Source organism: Cyanistes caeruleus, chromosome 16, assembly GCF_971803275.1.
Source record: "Cyanistes caeruleus chromosome 16, bCyaCae1.hap1.1, whole genome shotgun sequence".
Taxonomy (NCBI): Eukaryota; Metazoa; Chordata; class Aves; order Passeriformes; family Paridae; genus Cyanistes; species Cyanistes caeruleus.
Window position 1 is genome coordinate 7,663,427 of NC_141716.1, and position 16,666 is coordinate 7,680,092.

Below are 16,666 nucleotides of genomic sequence, written 5' to 3' on the forward strand. Positions count from 1 at the left end.
GCGCCTTCCTCCCTCGTCCTCCCCGCCGGCCCCATCGGGTACGCGCCGGCCCCGCCACGGCCAAAGCCGCACCGTGGATTTGACACCCGTGGGATTAGACAGGGCTGTGCCCGCGGGAGGAGGAGAAGTAGAAGGAGAAGGAGGAGGAGGGAGCAGGGCAGCTCCGGGCTGGGCGGCCGCCAGCCGCCCCGGGGAGGGCCGGGAGGGCGGCGGGCAGGTAGGGCGGGCAGGGCGGGCGGTGCGGGGGGAGCCGGGGCCGCTCCCCAGGGAGCGGGGGGGCCCCGGCGGGGCGGCGCGGGGCACAGCTGATCCCCGGCCGCAGCTGATCCCCGCCGCCCCCCGCCAGCTGCCGCAGCGTGGGCGCAGCCGCGGTCCCGCGTGTCCCCGCCGGCACCGCGCACCCCGGCCCGGCCGAGCGTGGAGCCCCCGCGGCGGGGGGAGCAGCAGAGCCCCGCGGCGGGGAGCGGCCGCTCCCGGTGTCCCTGCACTGTGCGGGACCGCCGGGGCGGCGGCGGCGGCAGGAACCGCTCGGTCCTGCCTGAGGCCGGGGCCGAGGAGGAGGAGGAGGGAGTGGGGGCTGCTCCGTCCCCGCAGCCCGGACCGCTCAGCAGGGAGCGGTCGGAGCGGCTCCTGCCCGAGAAAGGGGAGGGGTGGAGGGGCCGCGCTGCGGGCAGCTGCCTCCAACCCCGCCAGCTGCGGCCCCGGGAATGGCCCTGCCCGGCTGTGCCCTCCCCGAGCTCTCCTTGGGGCGGCGGCTGCAGCCCGGACACCGTCCTTGCTGCGGGGAGGCTCGGAGAGCGGCCGTGGGACCGACCATCTCCCGAGCCGGGACACCGGGAGCGAGGGCGGTAGCAGCACAGCGAGCCCGGGACCACGGGTGTCGCTTCACCCAGCCCTCGGTGGGAGCCATCCTCCTGCAGGCCCACGGCTGCGGGGGACGGGCAGTGGTGTGCCCCAACGGGGCTGCACCGAACCGCGGTGCGTTCCCTGCCACCGGGACCCTGCGCACGCACCCGGGGACAAACGAGCAGCGGTTCCGCCGGGGGCGGGGAGCTCCCGTTCGCCCGGGGCGCGCCGGGTCGCTGTGCTGTGTGGGGTCGGGGCGCAGCGAGCCCCGGCAGTCCTGCAGTGCAGGAGAGGGTGTCATGGCCTCTGCGGTGCCAGCAGGCTCCCGGCGCTCCCCGCTGGGCAGGCAGGATGCAGGCAGGGTGCCTCCGTGCTCCCGATTACCATCTTGTTTGGAGCCGAGGCAGCGGCTGTAATCTGATGCTCTCAAAGTTGGTGTTTACAAGGGACATGGCAGCCATCAGAGGCTCTTCTTGTTCTCCTGGTGAAAGCATATTCCTCTCTCCGCCGCGTGTGGCTGCTCCGTGTGCCAAGCACTGCCAGGGTCAAACCGAGCATCCCGCAGAAACACCTTAGAGGGTCAGAGCCTCCAGAGCTGCCGTGCTGTCCGGCCGGTGGGGTCGGGACCCCCACACCGGGGGCTTTGGTGGGACAGTGGGTTCAGAGCCTCGGGTGCAGTCGGCACTCGGGGCCAGCCTGCTCCGGGTGCCTGCAATGGCCGTGTGCCGTCAGGAGCCCACCTGCTGGACAGGGAGTGCTGGGAGGAGGGTGAGCTGGCTGCCCGCGGGACTCATCAGCTCCTTGTTGACAAATCCTTTCATTCTCGAGCAAGCAGAGCGGGACAGAGCCCAGCCCGAGGCTTCCCAAAGCCACTCCAGCCCTGCAACTCCCGCGTCCTTGCTGGGAGCCCACAAGGCACCCATCTCCCCGGCTGGGGGGTGGTCTGGCGAGATGCCCCCTACTTGAGCCCTGGTACCTCCCCAAGCTGCCCCCCACAACCCGAGCACTCGCAGCCCCGCCCGACGCGGCTCATCTCCAGGGCCAGGAAACGCCGCTGGCATCTGTGCCCTCATCTTTTCACCGGGGCTGCAAATCGCATCGGTCGCGGCACTCAGAGCCCGGTTCCAGTGCGGGTGCTCCAGCAGGGTCCGGGAGCTTTGGCACGGCTCCCACAGCACAGCGTGACACGGGACTGTGCCTGACGAACAGATGGCACCAGCGCAGCCACAGCCAGGTTTGGTGGCAGAGGAGAACCTGCTGCCCTGCAGCCAGGCTGCCACGGGAGTGGGGACCTGCGCCCCGGCCCTGGGGAGGGCCCCGGGGATGCTGTTTGCAGAACGCTGGCTCCAAGGGCAGGCTCTGCTCAAAGCAGGTCTGGGGGAGCCGTGCAGGATCAAGAGCAATAAAAGCTCCATGAGCCCTTTGTGCTGCACCACGTCTGGGCAGCACTGCCTGTCACAGAGCAGCAGAGTCCGTTTGGGGGTTTTGTGTCCCCAGCCCATGGGGGTCCTGCTGGGAGGAGAACACGGGTCAAAGCCAAAGCATCTGCAGTGGGGGAAGTGCCGATGGGAGCTTGTGGGTGTGTGTGGGGACTGCAGATACCTGGGCCAAGGCAGGAGGTTATAAGGCGGGTTGGAAACCAGGGCACGTCATGGCAGGGAACAGCCTTGGGAAGGGATGAGGCTGGAGCTGGAGCACACTGAGCTTGGAGGCCACAGTGAGTGAGCTGCGGCTATTCACGGTGCCATTATTACAGCCACCCATTTCCAACACCCTCGGCAAGGCGGGAGCACAATGCGCTCCAAGGAAATGTGATTGTGGGTCCTGCCCCTTGGCCCGGTGCTCGCTGCACTGTGCAGATGGAGCTGGCAGCGCCTCGGCTCCGCTGCCTGGAGGGACAGCGAGATGGCGGAGGGGAGGCAGGACTCGTCCTCACGGGCACAGGCAGAGCTCTGCGGGAGGGGGACAGAGCTGGCGCCAAGGGGGACGGAGATAGCGACAGGGAGAGGAGAGGCGAGGCAGCCCCGGGCTGGCTGCAATGGCCACTCTCCCTAATGATCCCTGCCCCATCCAGGAGTGCTTTCTCCTTCTTCCTGGAGTGGAAGGAGTGATGGGCGCGTCACCTGCATGGGCTGGATGTGTCACCTGCCAGCTGCTATGGCTGACAGTGCTGCGCTTGCATCTCTGTGTCCCACAACTGTCCAGGGCTGGCCTGGCTTTCCCCTCCAATCTCTCTGCTCCTGGCTCAGAGGTTCGTTTCTAGGCAGAGCCTTAAAAACCACATGCATACAAGTACTAAAAAAAGCATAATTTTATTCAATAACTGCATTGTGTGCTCAGAATTTGCTATATGTGAGATGGAGCAACTAGAAAAACTGGTGGAAAGGTGGGTGCTCCCCCTCCCCTTCACCTGCTCTGATGGTGCTCTGTCGAACTGCTCCACGCCTGCAGCCCGGGGAGGGGGGCTCTGGCTCCCCCCCAAGTCCCACCCCATGCAGCTGGGCCAGCACGTTGGGCTCTGCCTGAGACCCGGCTTCTCTGCACCCAGGGGGGCTCCAGAGAGTTCAGCATCCCGTGCTCCTGCTGCCTCCCTGGAACCTGGCCCTGCTGAGGCCACCTGCAGTGGGACAGGCACCCTCCGGCATCCCCCTGTGTATGGGGGGAGTGGGCTAACATCGACAAATGCATAAATACAGATAATTCTTCCGTAGTGGAAGCTGAAAGTCCCAGCAGGCGTTGTGAGGTGCCCCCCAGAGAGGTGACGGGTCTCCTCGTTATTGTTATGATTATTTTTAATCTGCTCTTATCAAAGCCAGCCCGACCGAAGAACTGCCTGACCCAGCACAGCACAGGGCATGTGGGGTGGGACGAGAGCTCACTCCAGTATCAGCCGCGGGTGACAGAAATGAACAGGAACACTTGGGTTCAGTTTTATTGCTTTTGAATAAATCCGGGAGCTCCTGCCCCCGACTCGGAGCTGAGCCAGCACAGGGGGCTCTGCCGGAGGCGGTGGGAGCCGGTGCTCGGGGCTGAGGCTGCTGCTGGGGCAGCTCCGAGGAGGCTGGGGTGGGATGGTCCCGCCGGGCGGTATCTGGGGGTGACGCCCGGCTTTGGGGTGGGCGAGGAAAAGTGTGATTCCGGGGCTCCCGGCTGGGAAAGCGCTTGTGGGAACTGCGGGGGAGATGGTGCTGCTGGCGGCTGGAGCGGGGGGCGAGGTCGGGGGGGCTGCCTGCCGGGTGCGGGGAGGGAGGGTCCATGGGGCCAGGAGGCGGATTGGGGCTGAGGAAGGGATGAGGGAGAGGAATGCGTCGAGGAAAGGGGACGGGGGAGGGAGGGAGGGATGCCCGGGGATTGAGGATGCAGGGAGATATCCTGGAGGAGGGCGGGCAGGATGCCCCGGGGAGAGAGGGCGGGGGACGGGAGCGGTGGATGCGGGAGCGAAGCCCTGAGAATGGAGGGCGCGGGGCGGGGTGTCCGGAGGGTGGGACCGGGTGGGTGCGGGGAGGGATGGGGGTGTCCGGGGGGTGGGACCGGGTGGGTGCGGGGAGAGATGGGGGTGTCCGGAGGGTGGGACCGGGTGGGTGCGGGGAGAGATGGGGGTGTCCGGAGGGTGGGACCGGGTGGGTGCGGGGAGGGATGGGGGTGTCCGGAGGGTGGGACCGGGTGGGTGCGGGGAGTGATGGGGGTGTCCGGAGGGTGGGACCGGGTGGGTGCGGGGAGGGATGGGGGTGTCCGGAGGGTGGGACCGGGTGGGTGCGGGGAGGGACGGGGGGAGCGCGGGGTCCTGCGCGGTGCTCTGGCGCCCTCTGCTGCTCCGCACCGCGCACCGCAACGGGGGCGGGGCGGGGGGGGGCACCGCCCGGCAGTGCCGTGAGTTTGTCGGGTCTCAGCAGCGAGGGTGGAAACGGAGGGGCCCTGCCTGGGGGTCCCACCCCAATACCCGCCCCGCGGGAGCTGCTGAACCGGGCGAACAGCGCTGCCCGCGTTGGTGGTCCCTGGGGAGCGTTGCCAGTACCCACCCGTGTCCCAGCCAGTCCTGCAGGTGAGGGGAGGTGGGGTGAGGGTGAAGGGACAGTCCCCAACCCCGCGAGACGGCGGGTCGGGGCCACCCTGGTGCTGGCGTGACGCCGAGTCCCAGCAAGGGAAGGGCCCTTGACCTTGCTTGCAGCCTTCACATTTTCCCACAGGAATGTGAGCGGTGTTGTGTCCCTGTGAGCAGCAATGGCCTCGGCCACCCAACGACTCCTGCCTGCACCTTGGCTCCATCCTGCTCCTTATCCACACCCCAGCTGTCGATGTGAAACAAAGCTGAGGGATGGGGGCATGATGAGGACCCGCACCGTCCTTTCTGTGCTGCTGCCATGGGCACCGGCTGCAAGGTGTAGCCTCAGGGATTGGTGCTTCTGTCATGACTGTGGGGCTGCTCTGAGAGGAGAGATGCTGCGGTGCTGGGGCTGACATGGCAATGGCACGGGAATCCTCACCTGGTGATTCACAGCCACCCATCACCGCTGGGACTTGTTAAGAGCTCGTTTCTAAGCAAAGCTGTTCCCCAGTGCTGCAGGATGTGTCAGTGGCACAAGGGTTAACCCTGCTTTCCCTCTCTGTCGGTGCCTGGTCTGGGATAACCTCGTTAGCGGTGGCAGCGATGCCCCTGGGACAGAGCAGCCCTATAAACTGGAGCTGAGTGCTGGGAAATGGGCTGAGCTGCCTCAGCGAGGGGCTGGTGGGTGCTCCCCCCGCCAAGCACCAGCCCGTGGCTGCTCAGGGTGTCATGGAGAGGAGAAGCTGTATCGGGCTCTTAGGGACAGGATGGATTTGTCACCACAGGGCCGGGCATCCTCTGTGAAGCTGTGCCTGCAAGGCAGTAAATGCCATCAGCCACAGATAGGACACCCCAAAGTCACTGGATGCTGAGAGGGGCTGGCCAAGCCCTGATCCAACAGCTTGGGGGCTCCTCTCTGTCCCCCAGGACTCAGCTGTTCCTCCTCAGCCACCTGCAGTGCGGGATCACACAGGGACCTTGTTACCATGGCTGTGTCAACCATGCCACCCCCAGCCACACATGGGGCCTGAGGATGCCCAGCCACCCCCTCCCTCTCAGTTGTTCCTTGCATGGGCTGGGCAGCACCACCCCCCTTCCCGGGGCTGGCACTGGCACGGGTGCATGGGCATTGTTTCTGTCTGTGCTGTTGTGCCACAGGCTGGTTTTTGGTGGCCACCTCCCCTTGCTGTGGGAGAAGATGGGTTCCGTATGCTGGAGCATTCATTCCCTCTGCTGATCGACAGCCTGTGGTCTGGCTGAGCAACCCCAATTGTTCCCAGTGTGCTTGGACAAAGAACTGCCTAGAGAGATGGCAAGGCTTAGGAGCAGACGACATGCTAGGAATATTTCCACTGCCTTGGACACCACCAGTCTCTTTCCCCACCTCCTGCAAGAATGGGAGGCAGCAGCTCTGTTTTGCAGGCAGGGTGGGATGATTTGCCCCTGTTCTGAGCAGAGAGGTGCAGAATCACGTCCAAGGCAGGCTGAGGGCTCGTGCCTGGGAGCATGTCCATGGCTGCAGCATGGTGCTGTGCCCAGTGCCACCCTCATCTGTCTGCTTCAGTGAAGAGACTGCAAGTGCCATGGGAACCCCAGGGAGCCCCTGCAGCCCCTGAGGGTCCCTGTCCCCAAGGATTCATGTAGCACAGCAGGATGGTGGTGCACCCCTGTGTTCCCAGGCAGACAGAGCAATTTGGGGAGCTGCAGTTCACAGCTGGTGTTTTTTCTCGGTGCTGCATCATCCCAAAACCTGGAGGAATTGTGGAGGAGGACAGCATGGGGTGAGGAAGAGCAGGATTGTCTTCAGCACTGGACTGAGCTCCAGCTGTCTTGGGGCCCTCACCTCCCATTTGTACTCCCTGGCTTGTCTCACCTGCCGTGGCTCCCTCCCAGCTGTTGGCCAACCCTGTGATTTGTCACTCTGTTTTGCAAACGGGAAAGCTGGGACAGGGATACACACCAAGCTGAAAGTCCTCGGCACGGAGTGGCTCCTGGTGAGGTTTATGGAAACCAGGATGTCCCAGAGGAGCTCTGTCAGTTCCCACACAACCTGCTCAAGGTCAGGCAGAGCCGACAGCGAGGAGCCACAATTCCTTCTGGCCCTGCCTGCCTGTGGGCTCACAGGCACAAATGGAGTCCACATCTCCTCTGCTTCCTCTGAGCAGAGGCTTTTGTTCTCAGGGTTTGGAGGATTCCTTCACATATGAAGGGAGCAGCAGCATTGACATTTCCAGCAGGGAGAAGTTGCTTCATTTGAAAACATCCCAGTTCCCTTGGTCATTAGCATCTGACATGGCTGAGAATCACAACAGCATTGAATCCACGCTGGGAACTGACAGACCCCAGAGAGCAGCCCCCGTTCTCTGCTGCCGTGCTGGAGCTGGCAGGGATGAGCGGGAGGATGCCTGGCAGCACAGCATCCCCACTGCAGCCTGGCTGCTGGGGCCACTCTGCCACTTCCCCCGCACTCAGGAGACGCTGCCTGGCAGCCCAGGCTGTGCCAGGGTGGCCCGAGGCAGCAGAGAGCCCATAGCACTGTGAGAGGGGCTGCACGAATATCTGAGCACGCAGGGAGGTGACCGTGTGTGGCTTCGGCATGGCCGAGCTGCCCCTGCCCCGCTGCAGCCGGGGGGCCGCGTGTCCCCACACAGCAGGGCCGGGCACGGGGGGTTGTGGCTCGGCCGCCGTGGAGGAAACGGGCCGGGAAAGGCCTCGGGGAGGCAAACGGCTGCGGGAGCACGGTTAGCTGCACCCCGGGCTGCTGAGAGGCCCCTGTTTCCCCCGCGCCCGCTGTCCCGCCGAGATTAGCTCTCGGCTGGCTGGGCTTGACGGGCAGGCGGAAGGGGCCGCGCACACGAGCACGGAAACACGGGCAGAACGGGCAGAACGGGCAGAACAGGCACCCGGCTCCTTCCCTGCACCCTGGCTCCCCGCTCAGCCCTGCCTGGGCTGTGCCCACCGCCCGCCAGCGCCCGGCGCAGGCCTCTCACAGCGGCCCTCAGCCCTGGGCCGCGCTGCGCAGCCTGCACCGCTGCCACGCTGCCTCCCAGAGCCGTCCTCGCTCCTGGCCGGCCCCAGGGGTGATCCCCTCATGGGTATCATCACCCCGTGCCCCCTCCGGCCCTCCCCTGCCAGCCCGGCTCTCGCACAGCCAGGCGTGGGGGGTGAAGGGCCGCTGGCAGCAGCAAGGCCAGGCCGCGGCGCAAATGCCGCCGATCTGAGCTGCCTGTGGGGACCATGGAGATGGCCAGCATGGAGGTGACCTCTACACTCGGGGTCAGTGGGCTCGGCGTGCGTCAGCCCCGAGCGGCTTAATCCCAACCGGGCAGGGGGAGGAGTACGGGGGGATGGAGGATTCCTGACCCACAACCGAGCCTGGCATCTTCTCCACAGCGCCGTGGCCACCTCCCCACGTAACCGGATAGCGCTGAGTGGTGCCGCCCTGGCACTGGGAGGGTGAGGAGAAATAATGGGAACAGGCAGCAGAAAACGTAAAGCAAAAAAATTGCTTTTGTCTTGAGAAGGCAGCAGCCATTTGGAGTGCTTCTTCCGCCCTGAAATAGCTTTTCCTGCCACCCAAAAGGAGACTGAATATTCTGCAGAACATTATTTCAGAGGTTTTTGGTTGTTTTTTTTCATTTTAACAGTAATCATGTGACAAAGCTTGGCATGCTTTTGACTGACCTAATACGTGGGAAAATAAATAAATCCGTTCCCGGGTTTGCCAGCAGGATTCCCCAGTTCCCAAATGTATGGCTCAGCCTGTGCCTGCTGTCGTTCCCAGTCACTCCTGCAGCACCACAGGAAAGACAGTGCAGGGACACCCAATGTTGGGTTTGCTGCAGCTGGAAACCCACGGGTGAAGCTGTGAGCTACAGGGAGCTTTGTGATGCTTTTCTCACAGAAATGATCTCTTTGGGACAGGGCTAACTGGAAGCAGCTGCTGCTGCAGGGAGCCCCACAGCAGACTGGCAGGATGCCATGGGACAGTTCATCCCTTCAGGTGGAGCCTGGAAACAGAGTGTTTTACTGGGATATTCCCTGGTAATGTGGTCTATTCCCTCCACTGGAACTGCTGAGTGTCGCAGGGACACAGAGATGCTTTGGGACATGCCCTGTAAGAGGAGCTTCCTTCATCCCTGTGCTGTGGGAGAGGCTTCAGCCAGCTCAGGCTGCTGGACAGCTCAGCAGTCTGGACATGAGAGGAACCTCAGTGACTGTAACATCACCCACTGCCCCAGGTGGGTTGGAGCACCCCTCTGCCTCCTGATGAAGAGCTCGTCCTCGCCCTCAGACAACTGAAGAGTTGAGCTAATGGCACTTCCTGGGGTTTGGACATATGTCCACCAGGAAATGGGCTGGCTCTGACTGTGCCATGTCACACAGGCTGCAGATTAAAGAGCAGCACATCCAAATGAGATTTATCACGTCACTCCCTGACATGTTCCCCCCCAGCCCTGTGCACAGAGGCAGCTGTTTAGTTATTTAAGATTTAAAATCACCTATCACTGAGATATTTTCCATAATGAGGCACAACTGGGAAGAAGTTCATCAACATGTTTCTTAATACAAGAGAAGGGAAAGGGTTGAAGGGATCACTGATTCCCCACATTAGATGCTCTCCTTGTTTTCCTCATCCTCTCTGCTAATTCTTCCACTTTTCAAAATTAAACCTGTTTCTCTTTTTCTTACAAAAACAGATTCTGATATAAATGGAACAGGATGGGGAATGGGTTTATTTCTTTGCTATTTTAGTAGTTATCCACATTAGTTCTGACCAAAGCTTCTCATAATACTATAGTGTAAAAAATAAAAAAAAAAGGTGTGGACTTGTAGGTGCTTTAAGCTGAAACTTTGCCCAAGTTTCAGGTTCTAAAGGACTGATGGGTCCTGCTGGGCCATGACACCACTGCTCATTGCTCAGCTTGTCTTCTCTTATCAGGGTGTGAAGAGTCAGCTGGGAAAGAGCAGATCTGCAGACCCATGAGGAGGAATTAAACATCCCAGACAGATGTCGGCTCAGGTCTGTGCAGTTTCAGCTGAAGCTTTCCAGGCTGGTCTTGACCCGTTCCATTTCATGCAGAAAACTGTAGAATTGGGGCAAAGTTAACTCTGCAGAAAAAAAGTAGACGCATCAAGTCTTAGATTTCAGGTTACACTTCCAACATTAGCAACGCTGTTCTGGTGCTACCATGAAGCAATTCATGTTCACCTAAGCTGGGCAGGATGAGCCACTGTGATTCCCAGCAGCTGGTTCCTTATGCTAGCCAGGCTGCCAGGGGGGCTGGGCTGGGATCATCCCCCTGGGATGGGATCTCCCAACAGCACTCCATGCTTGGGAATTATTTATTTTCCTCCTCTGCCCTGCTGCTCTGACTGCTCTGTGGCAGATCTGTGTTTACTGAGGCATAGATGTGAAGATGCCCAAAAGTCCATGTTCCTAAACAGTTTAGGAGTGCCTGTGGCAGGGAGAGATTGGGGCAGGAACAGCCACAGTGATGGAGAAGCTGAGGCAGGAGTAACCACAGCGATGCCCTTGCAGTGACCCCACCCTGATTCTGCCCCCAGACTCCCCCAGCAACACCCCAAGCCCCAAAATGCAGCTTTTCTGTCCTTCCCTCTTGTCCAGAACTGTTAACTCACCAACATACACATTTTCCAATTGGCTCCCTTTTTTAATCACCAGCTTCAGCTTGAGGAAAGGAAAAGCAGAAGTATTTTAGTTCAGGGATCTGTATCTGAGACTAGGAGAGGACAGCAGAGCAGGAGTCTGCTCCTGTGAATTTGACTGCTGCACAGCATACACATCTTTGACAGACTTTTCAAGAAGTGTCACTGTAGGAACAGATCCCTGGGCATTGGGAAGATCTCTCAAAGTCCTTGATCCCACTTTCCCTCCCTCCCCAAGATGTTTGACCTTTGCTAAACTGAGCTTTTTGAACAGCTTTCCAGAATGGGCCATGTTCTTGTGATACCTCATGTCTTCAGAGGAGAAACAAACAGCAGCCTGTCTGCTCTCTGCTGGCAGCAGCACTTGGAGACTGAAGATGCGGTCACAGAGCCCATTCCTATGAGACCCAGCTTCCCTCTCCTTCCCCTCCCCGCCAGTGCTTCCCACATGCCTGGCTGGAGCTTGTTCCTCAACTGCCCTACAAGCTGAACTCTGTGATGTGGGAGATTTACCTGTAAGAAGATACTTCCCACTTTTTCCAGCTCACTGCTCCCAGCAGTCACTGTGAGTCAGAAAGAAGAGAAGGCAGATAATCGGTTAGTTAAAGGCGAAATAAAACGTTATTTAGCCAAGAGCTGCTGCTGGGCTTGCCAACCCCTCCAGTTTAGGTTGTAGCTTTATTACCTCCAAACTTCCACTCCATATCTATCAGCTGGTTAATCATCAGTGTCTGACCCACAGCTAGGCGTGTTAGGGTGGGGGAATTCACCTTCCACTACAAGAGCAAAAGACACATCAGCAATTAATTAAAAGAGGCCTGTTTGTACCTGAAACTTCAACAAGAGTCAGAAAGAAGGTACAGGATGGCAGAAGCTCAGAATAAAGAGAGAACTAATGTGGTCAGGAGGGCTTTCAGAGGTGTTTGAATCCTGCTAGGATTTCCATCTGCCCTGTCACTTCTGTAAATGAAACTCACTGGTTTTGTTTTAGCACTGGTTCCATGTAACAATATCTGTGCAAAAAGCCATGTGTTCATGTAACTGCATGACCTCAGGGCTCAAAGCATGGGAAGCACAAAAACATCACATGAAAGCCACACAGCAGTGCAGGAACTGTGACACTGATGGGGGAGAGGCCCTGGCAAACCAGAAGTATCATCAGACAAACTGCTCCTTATTAGTTCTCTGAGGATCTTCAGTTCAAAATCTCAAGCTGGTTTTGAAGAAAATACCCAAAGTGCTGACACATCTCAGGGGCACAGTGGGGTTTTACCAGTTCCCACTCACAGGACAGACATTTTGTTAGCTTAGAAACAAGCAAAAATATATGAATACCTGTTCTGCAAAATAACTGGCTTTCTCTTCACTGAGGCCTGTGGGGGGAAACCATATGAGATTACTATATGTGATAAATATTAATTATCTTTTATTTAGTGGAAATCACGTGACCTACCTAGAGCAATAAAATCTGCTCTGACTTGTTCAGAAGACAAATTCCTCTTCAGGGCACCTGAATAAACACCACAAAGAAAAAAAAAAAAAAATCACTTTTTAATGAGTCAAACCAATTTTTACTGAGTCAAATAGAGGCAGGGACAGGACCCGACGATGGAAAGCCTCTGTTTCTGAGCTGTGTTTTGAAGCAAACCACACAGCTCCTCGGAGATCGGAAACCCAGTGGTGCCTGCCGGTATCTCTGCAGATGCCCGGTGCTTTAAAAGTCCAGGCTCTGGGAGTGCCTGGGAGAGGGCGAGATCCCATTGCAGGTATCCATGGGAACAGCGGCAGCGGTTATGTTTTGAAGCTGCTGCTTTCTCTCCTGTAGCCGCTTTGCTTGTTAAAGGAGAACTGTTAAGGCTGGCGGGCTGCTAATTTGACCTACCTGCTGTGTTTGGGATGATGGGTGTGAACGTGTGCACATAACACTTTCCCCCGCTGCGCCTTCCCCCTTTGTTCTGGGGCCCAGGCAGCACAGGGACCTTTACAAGGATTCTGCTCTCTGAAGCCAAGAGCAGAAATCTCATAAATTCAAGGAGACTGCCTGCCCCACGTGGCTTTCCGGCTGTGTAGCACAGAGGCAAAGTTATCTGCTGTGATCTGCTCTGATATCGTCCGTGGCATCCCAGAGCTGAGGAAAAGTTACAGTGGGATTGAAGCCAGAGCACACACACAGGAACAAGATGAGGGCACCAAGGCCTGAATCAGGATGGGAAAAAATGCAAATTCCACATTAGATCCCCACAAGATGGTTACAGGAAAGAAAATCATTGCTACTCCTGGACAGGGAAGGTGGCTTGAAGCAGTAGAGCAAGTTTAAAACAAATTCAGAAAACAGTTGTGCATCAGGGCTGTGAAGGAAGGAACAGGGAACCCAGGGCTGAAAGGTAATAGCGAGGGACTATTAATAACAGGAAGGATCAATGCAATGAATGTGCCGTGGAGTGTTTGATCCATTATCCTGTCAAACGGCAGCCACAACATCACAGTAATCCTACAAAGTGCTGGAGTCTGGGGTATTCCAGTGGAATCCCCCCAAACCCCTTCGTCACTGTTTATGAACAAGAAAAAGCTGGACACGTTAAGTGTTTCTCCAGAACAAGACTGCAAGGTCAGCTGTCTCCTTCACATGGCCTAGAACTGCAGCAGTCCCAGCCCGCTCCAAATGGGTGTGTGCTGTCTAATTTGTCTCCAGCAGCGCTTGTCCTTGGAGGAATTACAGCACTGGGTCACTCGGGTGGAAGTTCCTGCAGAGACTCGGTGCCAACACGAGGCTGCCCAGGTCTGGCAAAAGGGATTTACAGGTGCTGCTTAAACCAAGCACTGTCACAGGGCTGTGCTGCATTTAATGCACAGATATTTAAGGGAGTTTACTTAAGCCTGTGAAATGTGCATGCAGGCAGGGTATAAAGAATACAAAGAATCACCAAACAGGGGAACTTTTGATTCTTAAGTGCTAAGCACTGTATTAGCTACCATTTACACTTATTGTGCAAACCAAGCCCTGCGGGAATGGCTGGAACAGTTTGGCCTCAGGGGAGCATATGCAAATACATCACTTACCGTTGGGTACCAGAAGAATACTTTTGACAATGTTTTTCAGGGGGCCCAAGCTGATTTTATTCATGGTGGCAAAGTCTGAGAGCTGAGTCAGAAATCTTTCTACCTGCTCAAGAGAAAGAGCAGTGACCAAATCTTTTCTCTCTTTCTGACCAGAGCTGCACTCACACATCTTTTCAGTTCTGCCTTACCTCCTTGGGCTCTGTCAGAAAGCGGAAAAGCACTTCAGTCAGCGCTGAGAATTGCTGTGAAGAAACAGGACAGTGTTAGACTCGGACATCATCACCTCACCACCCCACCAGCAGCACGATGAGGTGTGATGTACCCCCCGACCCAGCTCCACCCACCTCCAGCACATTGGTCCCAGAGCCGGACCTGTGGTGGTGCCCTGTCCTTGGCGTTATGGGATGGGATTTGCTCAGGATGCTTTTCAGAGCCTCTCAAGGGGTCTGTGCAGCTGGTAGCTGGCACTGCACAGGGCCTTTGTGACTTGTGACTAATCGGAAGCTGCTGTTCTATCTTGTGCAATCCAAAAACTGCGAGTGGGAAAAGTTGTGAACATCCAGTCTCATGTTTCACAAACCCCACGGGATAACCAGACTAACTCGGGAAAGGAAGAGAAGCGGTGAAGGGTGTAGTTGCTGCTTTCAGTGTTGTGGGTGTGCAGCTGGCAGGCAGGGATGGAGAGGCTGCCCGAGTGTCGGAGCACTACCAGCACCTTGCTCTGCAGCACCAGCGCTGGCTGTGACTTTCTGGGTACGGCCAAAAGTGGCATTGGCTGCTGATTCTGCCCTGGCCTCGGCCATGTAACAGAGATGGCACTGGGCTGTTACCAGGCTGATATCCTCAGTCCTGCCAAGCTGGGCTGGAAAAGCCTCAGCATTTCCACTTAACTTCAGCCCAGGCTGCACACCCGCTGTGTCAGTGACCTGGAGGCAGATGGTACCAAAGAGCGGGACCTCAGCTTGAGGCAGGAAGTGCAGGGTGGGAATCTGGGGTGGGATTCACAAGCAGAACCCTGTGTGGTCCCACCACAAGCCCCAGTGTTTAACAGGACCCCCACTGCCCACCAGGCACGATCTGAGCCCTCCGCCAGGAACTGCACCAGTGTCCCCGCCCATGGCAGGCGGGTGGAACTGATGGTGTTTCAGGTCCCTTCCACCCGGAACCCTTCTGGGTTTCCATGGTTCTGTAAAATCCTTCAAACAGCTCTGGCATGCGCGGGGCTCGCATGGCAAACAGCTCTGGATCAGGGCTGTACCACCGGCCACGGGGCCACGCTGCCCGCCCTGCCTGGGGCACCGGGCCCAGCAGGGGCCTGGATACCCGCAGGGACCGGCACACCCGGGACTGCTCCGGTGCCGCGCTGCCGGCCGGGTCCCGCTCCCGGTGCCGGCCCGGCCGCCGCGGCCCCGCCGGTTCCGTGTCCGGGGCTGTCCCCGCAGCCAAACCCGCCCATGCCCGTCCCGGCGCACCTGGGCGCTGAGCTGGTTGAGGTTGTGCATGTCGGCGCTCACCGCCTCCGGCAGCGGCTCACGGGTGAAGTTGAGCAGCCCCATGGCGGCGGCGGCTCCGCCCGCCCGGCCCCGGCCCCAGCCCCGGCCCCGCCGCCGCAGCAGCCTGAGCATTGGCGGCCGCACTTTCCGCACTCCCGGACCGCGCTCAGGGCATCCGGGCAGCATCCCGGGGTGGCCCCGCGGCCCCCGCAGCCCGCAGCGGGTCCGGGGGTCGGTGGAGAGCTGGCTGGCAGCTGAGTACTGTGGGATTTTTTTACTGTAAAAAAAAAAAACCAAAAAAACAAAAAAAACAAACCCCAAAACCTGAAAAAAATTATAATTGTTTGTAAACGTGTTTTATGAGGTGTATGAGGTGAGTAATTTGGGGTTTTATTTGGGTTTTGTGTATTTGGTTGGTGGTTTTTTTTCCTCCCCCAAAAATTCCACTTGGGAACTGAAACTTCGGTTCTTTTCCCCTTCCGACTGCTGCTCCCAGCGCTGCTCTCTGCCCAGCTCGGGGTGATGGGTGGCCCAGGGACGAGCAGCCCACATCCCAGGCCTGGGCTCCGTGGAATGGACAGATGTTGGGCAAGGAAGCAGCTGCCCTGGGATGAGCCAGCCCATGGACAGAAAGTGCCCAGATGCCCATGGGGTCAGGGTTCCACAGGGAGATTTTGGCCCGGTTCTCGACATAATCCATATGCAGGAGGTCTCCTTGACTCAAAGATGTGTTATAGGAAGGCAGAGGAATTGCCTTCTCACTCCCTGTTGCACAGTCTGGTTTCTGTTCCGTCTTTGGAGGAAGGCTTTGGTCCAAGAATACTGAAACTTGATTTATTCCCGCAGAGGACAATGGAACTGATACCATCCTGAAAAACTCCCTTGCCTTAAATTGCTGTTTCACAGCTTCCCTTGAGCAGGAGCTCTCCAGGATTCCACTATCAGTGTGAAGGTGTCTGACCCATTTTAGCCTGGAAGGTGTTCCCTGTCTGTCGGGCCAGAGGACGGTGTGTAAAAACCTTTGTGGAAGGTGAAACATCGATAGCCCACAAGTCTTCTGGTTTATTACTGACACTTACAATTGCAAATGAGAATATAGGAAATTTTATAGTGCTTTCATTGTAAGACTATCCCAGCAGTGGTTTATAAACAAGGAGATAAGCAGCTAAGTACCACTAATGATGGGGAGTTAAGAGATATTTACTGTTTGTCTGGCTGACAATGGCTTCCAACTTAATTTCCTTCCCCCTCTACCTCCTAGACCAGCTGGTTTCTGTTTCTGTTTCCTAGATCCAAGGTGGGACTGTGCATCTCCTCGATTTTTGGGGTGAAAAAATTGCACGTGGAGGAGCATGCAGGATTTGATCCTAAATATTTAAGAAACCTTTTAACAAGGTAGCGATTTTTCATATTGGAACAATGTATTGGTTTCTGTGGTGAACTGTCCAAGCCAGCACGTTTGGGAAATCCTTGTGTCTAAAAATGAGTTAATCTGAACTAAAACTCCTGCGGGGAATGGGATGCAGCGGGTAACAACTGGATACCAGTATGT

General features: G+C 57.9%; 2 protein-coding genes across 2 annotated transcripts in view; one reads left to right on the forward strand and one right to left on the reverse strand.

The window, feature by feature from the left end:
- The first annotated feature begins 4,710 nt into the window (after positions 1 to 4,710).
- DNMT3B (DNA methyltransferase 3 beta) overlaps positions 4,711 to 16,666 on the forward strand; it is a 36,295-nt gene continuing 24,339 nt past the window's right edge. Inside the window, exon 1 of the mRNA XM_086853150.1 lies at positions 4,711 to 4,888. The gene's annotated coding sequence lies outside the window, so the exon portion shown is untranslated. The remainder of the gene's footprint in view (positions 4,889 to 16,666) is intronic.
- On the reverse strand, positions 9,601 to 15,246 carry COMMD7 (COMM domain containing 7). Its single transcript, XM_086853155.1, has 9 exons — positions 15,094 to 15,246; positions 13,810 to 13,863; positions 13,622 to 13,724; positions 12,015 to 12,071; positions 11,897 to 11,934; positions 11,247 to 11,337; positions 11,075 to 11,124; positions 10,535 to 10,583; positions 9,601 to 10,003 (listed from the first exon to the last, which is right to left on the reverse strand). Exons 1-9 carry the CDS (start codon positions 15,244 to 15,246, stop codon positions 9,927 to 9,929), a joined length of 672 nt encoding a protein of 223 aa, XP_086709281.1. The 3' UTR covers positions 9,601 to 9,926.

What these genes read in the sequence shown, in the direction of transcription:
- COMMD7 (XM_086853155.1), bottom strand. Translation starts at nt 15,246, where the DNA reads ATGCTCAGGCTGCTGCGGCGGCGGGGCCGGGGCTGGGGCCGGGGCCGG. An exon ending in AGCAGATTTTATTGCTCTAG is followed by an intron (nt 11,935 to 12,014) that starts GTAGGTCACGTG and finishes TTCCCCCCACAG; the next exon opens with GCCTCAGTGAAGAGAAAGCC. An exon ending in TGGGAAGTATCTTCTTACAG is followed by an intron (nt 10,584 to 11,074) that starts GTAAATCTCCCA and finishes CCTTTCCTCAAG; the next exon opens with CTGAAGCTGGTGATTAAAAA.